We start from the raw sequence: 13,124 nt of genomic DNA, 5'->3' as shown, positions 1-13,124 counted from the left end.
ACAGCCTGACGCAGTGTCAGCATCTGTGCCTGTTGCCTCCTGGGGGAACCCACCCAGAGTTGGGCTGACGACAGGGCACCTGCCTTGGGGGGTTTGGGGCAGGTCCTGCCATACCTGCGGAGAGGCGGGGCCGCGTTCGGGGCGTCTGCATCTCCTGGCGGGCGTGGGGCAGCATGTGGTAGCGTTTGGCCTCGTTGACCAGGTCCCGACACGCTTCTGATGACTTGATCAGCTCCTCGTTGTCCACCACGTTGAGCAGGTAGCTGGGGTGAATGAACGGGAGGCGGACCACCGCCAGCAGCTCCGCTGCATACTGCGAGTTCAAGGAGACACGGGATCTTCTTAGATCATAAGGTGGCACCACCTCATGTGAGTCGTATTGAGAAGGGAGAAAGGAGGGATGTGGGGCTGAGTGCAGGGATAATTCTCATCTGCATTTGGCTTGGGAGTGCCGACCCTGCTCACCCCAGCCAAGATAGAGATCGTGGGAGCTCCCAGCAGCTGGAGGCAAGAAGGGAACCCAGGGAGAGGTCTCCGCGCTGGGGCTGACCCTGGGGTGGACCACCCTTTGGTCTCTTGAGCACCTCCTTCCTGCCTCTTCCTCCCAGGTCATGGGCCTCTGTTTCATACCAGGCTGCAGGGGACCAAATGAGGATTCTGATCCTCAAAAAGGTGTGTGTGGGGGCAGAAACTCAGGAACAGGTGGGAAGGCCTGGGAGAGCTGATTGTGATCATTAAGCTTGCAAGTCATGACCATTCCAACCTGTGCCTCTCCCCCTCACCAGCAAACCCCTGGAGTGGCACCCCATTGGACCCCACCCCTGAACTGAAGGCTTTTCACTGACTGATTTGAATCCCCCTCTTGTCTGGCAAACTCTTTGCTCATCGCTGTAGTTTCAACAAACAAGTATTGGTGACCACTCTATGCCATTCACTGAGTTTGTTTTTGGGGATGCAAAGGCCAGTACGACCCAGTCTCTGACCTCCAGGTGTACACAGTTTCGTGGCGGGGAGAGGATCCATCACATCAAAGGACTCTTCCCAAAGAAGAGTCTATGAGGGGTGGTGGGGATGTGGGAGAGGAGGCTCCCCAGAGTGAGTGATGTCTGAGCCTGCTGTGGAAGGATTGCTGACTTCTCCAGGCCTAAGGTGAAGGACAGGGAGGCCATTCAAAGCACACACAGAGGCACTGGAGTCTGAGAGAGCATGGTGGCACATTTGGAGGGACCTCTGGAGCTTATTGGGACTCCCCTGGTGCCTCAGCAGTAAAGAATCCACCTGCAGTGCAGGACATGTGAGTTCGATCCCTGGGTCTGGAAGATCCCCTGGAGGAGGGCATGGCAACCCACTCTAGTATTCTTGCCTGGAAAATCCCCTGGACAGAGGAGCCTGGCAGGCTACAGTCCATATGTGTCTAGCAGAGTTGGACACGACTAAAGCAACTCAGCACACACACGGAGTTTTTTCTTGTTGGATGCAGAAGCCTTCCATTGAGGGGTTGGGTAGCAGACAGGGAGAAACAAGACTGGAGAGGTGAGCTGGGTTCTGGCCTCTGCTGACCTCAGGCTTGGCTTGCTAAGGGCTGTGTAGTGCTTCCTGCAGAGTGGATGAGGGCACTCATGAGGAGTTTAATTTTTTTAATTTTAAAAAATTTTATTAAAATTTTTTTTTGGCCACACTGCTTGGCATGTGGGATCTTAGTTCTCGGACGAGGAATGGCCCTGCATCTCCTGCAGTGGAAACGTGGAGTCCCAACCATTGGATCACTAGGGAATTCCCTCATGGAGGTTTTAAACAGAAAAACCACAGGACCAAACATGTTCCTAGGAAGACCAGCAGGCTGCAGGGATGGGAATGAATTTGAAAGGAGGAGACTGAAGGCAGGGAACCCTCTCAGGAGACAATTGTGGTCACCTGGTGAGATCAGGGGGCCGGGAATGAAGAGAGAGAACTTGGCCCTGGTAAGAGGAGGCAGCCATGGCAGCAATGTGTGGCCACATGGAGGTGGAAGGTGTGGGAGGACTTGGCTTCTGCCGTGGTTAGAGGGCAGAACTGCTATAAGGAACCCAAGAAGACGGGTAGGTCTGGGGGTTTATGAATGAGAGGGGCTTGGGAGACACTGGGTGGAGGGGTCCTGTAGACAATCAAAGGCAGAGGTCTGGGCTGGAGGCAGATCTGGGGGTGGTGGTAGATGGTGGTGGTCACTATTACAGTGGCCTAACTTGACTTCCTTCCTCTGAAAATGAATCCTGCTCCATCCCCACCTGGTAGGTCAGAGGACTGCCTTCTCCTTCTCAGAGGGCCAGGAGAAGGGGCCAGCCATCTCTGCATCCTGCGTGCACTTGATGCTGTGGATCCAGTCCCTGCCCTATCCCTCCTTCCCTTGTGCCTCTTCTTGCTCCATGTGCCAACAAAGTAGCCTGTCATCTGTCAATCAGCTGCCTCAGCTCTTGCTGGGCTCCCGTCTCCCTGCCCCATTTTCCCATCCGTGCTTTCTAGGTGGACTCTGAGCTCTCCTAAGAGCCACCTGCGTGTCTGCACTAACTGTGGGGGGCTCCTAGCACTTTGGAATCCAGGCAGTCCCACTCAAAGCACGGATCCCAAATTCATTCCCATCCCTGCAGCCTGCTGGCCTTCCTAGGAACGTTTGTTCCTGTGGTTTCTCTGTTTAAAACCCCCATGAAGGAATTCCCTAGTCAGCTGGAGATCCCTGGGGCTGTGCTTGACCTCCTGTGACTCAGGGGCTCTCTTGGGGATCACGCCCTGCCCTTCTGCTCTGGACTCTGGCTCTCATTTCCTCTAGCTGTCCCTTCCAAGGGACTTGCCTTCCCTTCTGACAGGCAAGCGGTGGTTCCCTGTCTCCAGCCTGGTTTCCATTCAGTCCAGGTGCTCCCTCCCCTCTCAACTGCCAGAGCCGGAGTGGGACTCCTCCTGCTGCATTTGAAGGAGCCCAGGGCACCTGACTCAGGCACACCCTTCTCTCCGCAGGGCCCTGGTGATGCCCACTTGACCCTGCGGACTCTCGGTTGGCTTGGGTCTCCTGCAGGTGCAATGCCAGCCCTCGAGAATCCTCTGGTGCCTGATTTCTCTTCTCTCATCCCCCTTCACCCCTCTGCACCATGTGAGCTGGTCTGGCCTCCCTCTGCAAGGCCTGCTGGTTCTCACATGCTCGCACTGCTGGTTAGACCAGGTGGCCCCAACTCCCTGCTCCAGACGTCCTCCCTCACCAAGAGGGAGAGGGGCGGGAACCGGGGCAGGTGGGTTGGGCCCTACCTGCGCGCGAGACACGGGGTCCTTCTTGATCCACTTGATGACGGTCTCGTACACTAGCTCCTCGGCCTTGGTGTTGAGGCTGTCATTGGAGATGTAGGCGATGAAGTCATCCTTGGAGATGCTGAGGATCTCCTCCTGGGCTGCCACCTCGGGGAAGATCTGCAGCGCGAAGGCCTTGGCCATGTGGTAGAGCTCGCTGCACTGCATGGCCTCGGCCATGGCCAGCACCCCCAGGCAGTTGCTGGCCGTCAGCTGCTTCTCTGGGGGCAAGAGCACAGGACGGCACCGCTGACTGCAGGGGAGGGGTCCCCGCCCGTTCTCATCGCCTGTCTCTCTGAACCCCTCTCTGAGCCCATGTCCTTGTGACCTGCCTTCAGCATCCAGAGTCCCCATAAGCCCAATTTCCTGTGTCCCTGGAACTTCACACCCATTTTCTGGGTTTTCCTCTGCCCCGTCTCAAACTGACTTTCCTGAGGCCTCCCTCAGCAGAAGGACTGAGACTGAGGTATGGGGTGTCAGCACCAGGCTTAGAGCTTCCTCACTGCCAGGGCATGAAGGAGGCCTGGGCTGGGGGCAGGGGTCACACCGAGGCTTAGGGTGTCTTCCGTAACTGTGACAGACAAGTCTGGGATCACGGACTTCTACTTCAGCGTCATGACAGCAGGAACACCCCTCATAAGCCCATCCACCATCTCCCACAGGGACTCAGCCTCACCCAACCTGACCTCCAGACCTGGGGTCAGTCTGGCCAGGGCTCCTGAAATCTGACTAATGGATCTAGACATGGCTGGGTCCTAGGAAGCCCTTTGCCTTTGTGGACTTAACTCTAGAGTCATAGTTTCTGACTCTTCTAGATGGTCGATTGCCCCAGAGTCACATCTAAGGCCCCTGGCCATCCCCTCACCTGTCCCCGCCCCCATCTCTCTCACTCCACCCCCAGGCTGGTTCTGGTGACTCCCATCTCTGTCCTTCCCTCTCCTGCTCTCATCCAAACTGGGAAGCTCCAAAGTGTAAAGTGAGCACGTTCTGTGGGTTGAGGCCTTGATGGAAGCAATTTGGTTTAGTGTTTAGATAACAGGGTTGTGAAGCCAGGGCATGGGGCTCCCATGAACAGACCATTCACACGGGCCTCTCAGCCCATTTGTTCTCACATGACTGCCTGGGGGGCCCAGTGTGGCACCTCTGGCCCCCGGGGGAGCAAGGCAGAGAACCCCTCTGTCCACCGGTGAGCAAAGGCCTCTGCCCACAGTTATCCGAATGATCATGTTAAATCTGCTGGGAAATCCAGCTGCATCCCCAGACGACCTGGCTGGGCACGCACGGCCCTCCCCACTCAGGCCTTGAATGTTCCGTTCATTGGTGCTGCTGCCCGTGGCTCACCGAGAAAGGACACGCAGACTTTGCAGAAGGTGTGGAACTGGAACTTGCTGGCCGCCTCCAGCAGGGTCTTGGCGTTGGCCGAGTCGATGACCAGGGAGCCCGTGTACACAAACTCCAGCAGCAGCTCCAGGACGTCGGCCTGCAGGTTGGACAGGACCAGTTCCAGCTTCTCCCGGCCGCATTGGCTGCCGTCTTGCACCGACCTAGGCACAGAGACCAGGGTGTCCTTACCTGCGGGCCCGCGGCCACGGCGCCGCCTCCTCACAGGGCTGGGTCTCCCTGCACACCTCGCTCACAGCCCTTCGTTTTAGGACTCAAGGGACACGGCCAATGACACACCTGAACCTAGCGACCTGACACGGGATCTGAAAGAGAAGAGTCTGACCAGAGACGCCAGAAGAACAGAAAACCCTGCTTATCACTACTCGGCATGTCCATGCAAAAAAAAGATGCAAATCAAAAAGCATGAGCTGTGGATGGGGACGAGGACTAGGACTGGACTTAAAGGGAAACAATACGGTTCGGTTCTGCTGCTGACCCTGGCGTCTCCGCCAAACACGGTCAGCAGGCCCGGGGCCCCAGGGGCCTGGCCTGCCTCGGTTGGGAGAGTCTCCAGAGTGACTGAGGCTCCCGACCGGCCATGATCACAGCCGACCCCTGGATCACCCCAAAGACTAAGGACCCCAAGCCGCCCTGGAACCCTGACTCCAACCCCACCTCTTTCCCCAAAAGCATATTGTTTCCTTTTAGGCATGGAAAGGAAGCCCTTCATGACATTGCTTTGAAACTGAGGACGAGACGAGATAGACGGACAGAATGGTTAGAGCCGGGAGGAGGGGAAGGGAACAACCAAGGACTTCCGCCACAGACAGCCAGCAGCCATGACCTAGGACCTGGCCCGGGGCGGGGCCCTCCTGCCACATGGAACACGGGGTCAGAGGTCAGAGTGGCCTGCGTGTAGAGTGTGCATCGGGCTTGTGAACTGGGGGGAGCGGGGGAGGGACACAAATATATAAATATGTTTATATCTGGTGTCTACAGAAATACAAAACCATTACAAAGGCTCCTAAGGCTTGGCAGCTGCGCCCTAAAGCTGGACCTGAAAGGAAACAGATAAGATGAAGCAAAAATAACACCAATCAAGAAGTGACCAGGAGGAGAAACACCCAGAATGTTAAGAGTCAGGAGGCAGGGTTATCAGAGGTGGATCGGCTTGGCACCCGGTCTTGGCTGCTCTGACCTGTCCTGGTTCCCACACTGAGCCTGGTCCTGCCCAGGGCTGCATTCAGCCACGTGACTGGGAAATTACTGCTGCGTTCTCCCTGTCCCTCACCCCACCCTGAGGAGGCCAGGGGCCCAGACTCTTGTGACTGGTCCCTTGGATGTCCCCGTGGCTGGCAGTGGGGGTGTGGAGGTGTGGGGCAAGCAAGCAGGCTGGCCCCAGGGAGGCCGACTCCTGTATGAGCTGGGTGTAAGGGGACATGGGTGCCCCACCTCTGCCACCCACAGCCGGGCAGCCTTGGTCTCTCTGGCCCTCAGGCTCCTCTTCTGCAGAACAAGAAGACTGGACTGGATGAGGTCTAGAGTCCTGCGGAGCATTTCTGTGATAGAGGCTGGAAAATGCCTTCCCAAGAGACTCTGCTCTACGTGACAGAACCTGAAATGCCGCCATTAGCACAACATTCTCTCTGGTCAGGCACGGGCCTCGCAGGGCCTTCACAACACAAATATGACCTGGCGGGGAACAGGTGAAGCTGTGAGTCTGCATCCAGGTCCCCCATCCCAGGGTACCACGCTGGTCCTCCTCCAGAATGGTTCATCCAACCAGGAGCCTGAAGGGTCTATTCTGCCACAAGTCCTGGGCAGGCCCAGAAAGCTGAGTGGGAAGGTGTAGGCTAGATAGAGCGTCTGAGCAGAGCCCCTTCTCAAGCCCATAGACACACATGGTTTGTGTGAGTTTTAAAGTGTCTTAACGCACCTAGTCTTCAGCTGTCAGGATGGATTTCCATGCTTGGGTGACTTTGTTAAGTATAAAAATGGTTTATTATGGAATCACTTGAAACCACAGACATTCTGAACACCCCCGGCCTCAGGAGCTATCTGGTCAACCTCTTACTCTACTCTGCTTTCATTCCTACCTGCCACTTTCTGCCCCCCACCACTCCCAACACCGTCCTTCATGCTCTGGGGAGGTCACGCTAGGCCACAGCCAGGGCAGGGCTCATGAGGCCAAAGTAGGGCTGCTCCCCTTCTCCAGAGGCTCTCAGGCCCTGCTACCTAGCCCCATCTGGCCAGCTCTCCTGTCTCCCTGCAAACTCTCAGCACAGAATCAGAGAGGAGCTGAGGTGGGACTTTAGGATGTACACACACACGCATGCACACACATGCACTGAAATGCATGTGACACGTGACCCTGAGGACCATGGAGACACCCTGTGGGAAGGGGTGTTGGGCAGATGGAAGGCCAGTGGAGCCCATGGCCCCAAGTGATGGGTCTGGTGGGACCTGTGTGGTTAAACTTGTGGGGAGATGCTTGTCTTGCCCAGAGTCTGAGCCAAGGATAGGTCCTGGGGACACGGTGCTGCCTTATGGCCGAGGAGCCAAGGGTTGCCCAGGGGGGCACAGGGGGATGTTGACCATGGCAGGTGCTGTCCAAGGACTGCTGCTCCTGCGATGCTCAGCTGGGGCTCTGTTCCCCCCACATCCCCCACTACGGGGCCACCTGTGGAGGGGAGTCAGCCACTTGAGCAAAGGATCTGTGGGCAGTGGTTGGAGGTCCCTGGGGCCAGATGCCAGACGTTGTGAGCTGAACAACCATTCCCCCTGGACACAGAGGAGCACGTGGGGATGTCATGGAGACTTTTTTGGGTGGTGGAGTTCAAGATCTGGAGGAGGCAAGGCCCCTGACAGTGAGGTCTCCTGAAGCTCCCTTGCACAGCAGGTTCATAGTCCACACTGGCATTCCTGGGTGGCCCAGGCAGCTGTGGGGGCATAGGGAGGCCAGCGGTCACTCTCCTTCCCTGACCATCAGACTATCTTGGGATAGGACCCTGAGCTCTGTCGGCCTCTTCCCTCTGAGCAAGGACCCGCTGGAAGGCATTACCCTTGAAGGGTGGCCCTGATCACCAGTGGGGAGCAGTGTCCTCCCTAGATGACCATTCTGTCCCTGTCCTAAGCTGGCCCGTGGGCTCTGAGCATCCCAGTCCCCTCAGCCCCATGGAGTATCTGGGGAGCTGCTGGATAATCGGGGTCACGATATGACCTTGGAGAGAGGGGCAGCAGGGCAGGAATGACAGCCTTGGCAGGGTGGGGCTGTGGCCTGACACTGGGGGCAGGAGCATGGGAGTGAGGGGTAGGCTGGAGCTGTCCAGTGCACGCAGGGCCCACAGGTTCTCTCAGAAGACTAAAACTTCCTGGGGTCACCTTCTCCCAATCAGGGGTATGTCCCCAGGGTATGGGACACAGGCTCTGCTTGGCAGATCTTGGCAGATGTGCTGGGAATGGCTTACCCCAGATGTTAGGATTTTTGTGACCCCACCATTAGCAATTCACTCTTGTGGGATAAGAACCGCCTTCTTTAGAATTCAGGACAGAATCTCATCCACCCCCACACACATCAGAGATCAGATGCATTCATTCTGCAAGCTGGATCTGGAACTGCTGGGGCAGTGGGGAGTGGGGGTAAACACAGAGCAGGGATAGATGTAGATGGCCCCCTGCTCCACTCAGGAGGGTGGCCCCACCCAGGACTCGGGATGTGTGATTCTCTCTCTGCTCTAGTCACACTGCTGTGTTCTCCCAGGAAAGGGTTAGCCTGCCACCCACAAATGCCCAGCTCCTCAGGGAAGGAGGGAGAAAGGCACATGGCTAGACTACTGCATTAACTCTACTGGGCTCCCCGACATGCCAGGTCTGTGCCACTCAATTACAGAGATCCTTTTAGCTTCCCCCTGGAGAGGGGGCTGGAGTGAGAAGCTCAGCATCTACACAAGGGGCTTGTGAAAATCAACCTGCACAAAATTTGTCCATGTGTTTTCATTTACTATGAAAAGAGGAAAGAGTTCAAATGTACTGGTGGCTCCAGAGGCGAGTGAGAGGAGAGAGAAGGTAGAATGCCAGGTCTCTGTCCCATTTGGTGAGATGCAGGGGCAATGCTCCTTTGGGGTTGGGCGTTGTCTCCCACACTTGTGGCAGGGAGGCAGGGCCTCTGCTGTCTCTAAAGAAGAACAGCCCGGTCCCCTCTGATGGGGCCTGCAGCCCACCAGGCCGGTGAGTGCAGCCAGTGCCCCTACTGGCACCAATGGTCCCCCAGAGCTCCTTGGCTCCTGGGGGAAAAGTGAAGGGACTTCTTCATGAAAGGCAGACCTCAGTCCTTCTCACTGGGGTTGAGAAGTGACTCTTGACGCAGAAGGCTGCCTCCCCAGGACCCCACTAGGTCTTGTTCAGTCGCCAAGTCATATCTGACTCTTTGCGACCCCATGGACTGCAGGATGCCAAGCTTCCCTGTCCCTCACCATCCCCTGGAGTTGGACCAAGTGTATGTCTAGGTCTAGTCTGCTCAAAACATCCTCCTTCCTTCCTGACACCTGGGGCTCAGTCCACTGAGCCTCTGTCCTCCTCTCCACTCAGTCCTGCTGGTGTTCCCCTCTAGCCTGGGTGCAGATGGGGCCTGGTTGTTACGCAGCACTAGGCTTCATGTTATCCAAAGACAGGGCTGCAGCTCCTTTTCCTGCTGGGCTTTCACCTGATTGTCACGGGGACTCAGAGTAGGCATAGAAGGATGATTCGACAGCCCTGCCATCTCATCCTGGGCTTTGTGCTGAACTTCCCCATGGCCTTGTGTGCTCTTTTCCCAGCTTCTCTGAGCCTCCTCCAGCCCTCACTCCAGTGGACACAGCCTCTCCTGGGTACGGGGGAGAGGGCTTGTCTCATGGGGGCAGGGGTTATGTCTTTTCTTGGGCAGATTCTGTGGCCAGTTTACAAGCATTTCTAATATATGTGCACACACACACACACACACACAGGCTCTGTGTCCCCTTTTCTTGCACACTTCTACACTGTCAGCCCTGAGATTTTACTTCCCCCTTCCTTACAAACTTTGTGCAGGGGTAGAAAGGATGGTTTTGTTCTTCCCTGGGTCAGAAAATGGGTGTTCACGCTCTTCCAACAACACGAGAAAACTCTACACATGGACATCACCAGATGGTCAACACCAAAATCAGATTGATTATATTATTTGCAGCCAAAGATGGAGAAGTTCTATACAGTCAGCAAAAACAAGACCGGGAGCTGACTGTGGCTCAGATCATGAACTCCTTATTGCCAAATTCAGACTTAAATTGAAGAAAGTGGGGAAAACCACTAGACCATTCAGGTATGACCTAAATGAAATCCATTATGATTATACAGTGGAAGTGAGAAATAGATTTAAGGGACTAGATCTGATAGATAGAGTGCCTGATGAACTATGGACGGAGGTTCATGACATTGTATAGGAGACAGGGATCAAGACCATCCCCATGGAAAAGAAATGCAAAAAAGCAAAATGGCTGTCTGAGGAGGCCTTACAAATAGCTGTGAAAAGAAGAGAAGTAAAAAGCAAAGGCAAAAAGGAAAGATATAAGCATCTGAATGCAGAGTTCCAAAGGATAGTAAGAAGAGATAAGAAAGCCTTCCTCAGAGATCAATGCAAAGAAATAGAGGAAAACAACAGAACAGGAAACACTAGAGATCTCTTCAAGAAAATTAGAGATATCAAGGGAACATGTCATGCAAAGATGGGCTCGATAAAGGACAGAAATGGTATGAACCTAACAGAAGCAGAAGATATTAAGAAGAGGTGGCAAGAATACACAGGAGAACTGTACAAAAAAGATCTTCACGACCCAGATAATCACGATGGGGTGATCACTGACCTAGAGCCAGACATCCTGGAATGTGAAGTCAAGTGGGCCTTAGAAAGCATCACTACGCACAAAGCTAGTCGAAGTGATGGAATTCCAGTTGAGCTATTTCAAATCCTGAAAGATGATGCTGTGAAAGTGCTGCACTCAACATGCTAGCAAATTTGGAAAACTCAGCAGTGGCCACAGGACTGGAAAAGGTCAGTTTTCATTGCAATCCCAAAGAAAGGCAATGCCAAAGAATGCTCAAACTACCACACAATTGCACTCATCTCACACACTAGTAAAGTAATGCTCAAAATTCTCCAAGCCAGGCTTCAGCGATACATGAACCGTGAACTTCCAGATGTTCAAGCTGGTTTTAGAAAAGGCAGAGGAACCAGACATCAAATTGCCAACATCTGCTGGATCATGGAAAAAGCAAGAGAGTTCCAGAAAAACATCTATTTCTGCTTTATTGACTATGCCAAAGCCTTTGACTGTGTGGACCACAATAAACTGTGGAAGATTCTGGAAGAGATAGGAATACCAGACCACCTGACCTGCCTCTTGAGAAACCTCTATGCAGGTCAGGAAGCAGCGGTTAGAACTGGACATGGAACAACAGACTGGTTCCAAATAGGAAAAGGAGTACATCAAGGCTGTATATTGTCACCCTGCTTATTTAACTTATATGCAGAGTACATCATGAGAAACGCTGGGCTGGAGGAAGCACAAGCTGGAATCAAGATTGCCGGGAAAAATATCAATAACCTCAGATATGCAGATGACACCACCTTATGGCAGAAAGTGAAGAGGAACTAAAAAACGTCTTAATGAAAGTGAAAGAGGAAAGTGAAAAAGTTGGCTTAAAGCTAAAATTCAGAAAACTAAGATTATGGCATCTGGTCCCATCATTTCATGGGAAATAGATGGGGAAACAGTGGAAACAGTGGCAGACTTTGTGGTTTTGGGCTCCAAAATCACTGCAGATGGTGACTGCAGCCATGAAATTAAAAGATGCTTATTCGTTGGAAGGAAAGTTATGACCAACCTAGATAGCATATTCAAAAGCAGAGACATTACTTTGCCAACAAAGGTCCATCTAGTCAAGGCTATGGTTTTTCCAGTGGTAATATATGGATGTGAGAGTTGGACTGTGAAGAAAGCTGAGTGCTGAAGAATTGATGCTTTTGAACTGTGGTGTTGGAGAAGACTCTTGAGAGTCCCTTGGATTGCAAGGAGATCCAACCAGTCCATTCTAAAGGAGATCAGTGCTGGGTGTTCTTTGGAAGGACTGATGCTGAAGCTGAAACTCCAATACTTTGGCCACCTCATGCGAAGAGTTGACTCATTAGAAAAGACTCTGATGCTGGGAGGGATTGGGGGCAGGAGAAGAAGGAGACGACAGAGGATGAGATGGCTGGATGGCATCACCAACTCGATGGACATGAGTTTGAGTGAACTCCGGGAGTTGGTGAAGAACAGGGAGGCCTGGCGTGCTGTGATTCATGGGGTCGCAAAGAGTCGGACATGACTGAGCGACTGAGCTGAAGAGCATGAGGGCTTCAGTTTGAATCCCAGATCTGCTGGTTACTTAGAATCCCTTGCCTCAATCCCTTCATCTGTAGAATGGGGCACCTGCTCGTCAGGTTCAGTGTGGAAACATCTCAGCAGGTCTCCCTGTGGGCTGGGTCTCGGCCTTGTCAGCGGAAGACTAGAGTTTGCAACTAAATAAGGGAAGATGAAGGGCAAAAGGCTGCTGCAGCCTCAGCAAAGGTATAAACCCAGGTGAAGGAGGAACAGGTGGGTCCAGCCTGGAGGCTGGAGAATGGGGCTCTGGGCTGGGGGCTGCTAGCGGAGTCACTGACAGGGCTCTGAGCTGAGAAGGCTGGTCCAGAGGACACTCTGATACCTGGCTCTCCCACTCCTGGTCCAACTGTCATCTTTATTAACTGCAAGCCTGAACATGACACCCCCAGGTTTAGAACAAAGCCCTGTGAGCTGGCTCCTGCCTTCTGCGCCACCTCGTCCCCTCCTTCTTCACTTTGCACTTGGCGTTGCAGGGATATCTGCTCACCTGTGCTGCCATCACCCCCCTGCCATCCTGAAGCCGTGAGCTTGTCTGCCTGGCCAATTCCTCTCTGGGTTCAAAACCCAGGCCAGATGCCACCCCTATCCCAGGGGCCGTCTCCAAACTTCCCTCCCTTGTGGAGTCAGGCAATTGGGCTGGGAGCCACCGACCCTCCTCTGCTGCCTTCATCCTGCACTCCCAGTCACACTTTACAGTTTCTTCCTCCCCGAGCCGTGGTCTCCCCAAGGGCCAGCTCCCATCTCATCCAGTGGTTCCCTGACCCAGGAGGGGCTCTTTGCTTGCTTGCTGGGTGAAGAGTAGGGAATGACTGGGCTCCCCATGTCTGGTCTGTGGCTCCAGGTGAGGGCCTTGTACTGGGGTTGGGGCTGATGCTGGGTCGGGTCCTCAGTGGGTTCAGAGCAAGGACTGCATCACCTGTGCCAGGCTAGAGGCTGGAAGGAGGCCAGCCAGAGCCCCCAGGCCTGGGGTCCCAGGCAACAGAGGGAGGGCCCCTG

At 54.3% G+C, this 13,124-nt stretch overlaps 1 protein-coding gene across 6 annotated transcripts in view; it reads right to left on the bottom strand.

The window, feature by feature from the left end:
• The window catches only part of KLHL29 (kelch like family member 29), a 331,409-nt gene that overhangs the window by 11,537 nt on the left and 306,748 nt on the right, over positions 1-13,124 (bottom strand). For all 6 annotated transcript variants that reach the window (XM_005895660.3, XM_070379185.1, XM_070379182.1 and 3 more), the window contains 3 exons: positions 4,654-4,856; positions 3,274-3,533; positions 115-313 (listed from right to left, as the gene is read on the bottom strand). In XM_005895660.3, coding sequence (XP_005895722.2) covers positions 115-313; positions 3,274-3,533; positions 4,654-4,856 — 662 coding nt within the window. The remainder of the gene's footprint in view (positions 1-114; positions 314-3,273; positions 3,534-4,653; positions 4,857-13,124) is intronic.

Source organism: Bos mutus, chromosome 11 (assembly GCF_027580195.1).
Source record: "Bos mutus isolate GX-2022 chromosome 11, NWIPB_WYAK_1.1, whole genome shotgun sequence".
In the NCBI taxonomy this organism is placed as follows: Eukaryota; Metazoa; Chordata; class Mammalia; order Artiodactyla; family Bovidae; genus Bos; species Bos mutus.
Note: the sequence above shows the minus strand (reverse complement) of the source record. Positions and strands in the feature narration are given on the sequence as shown.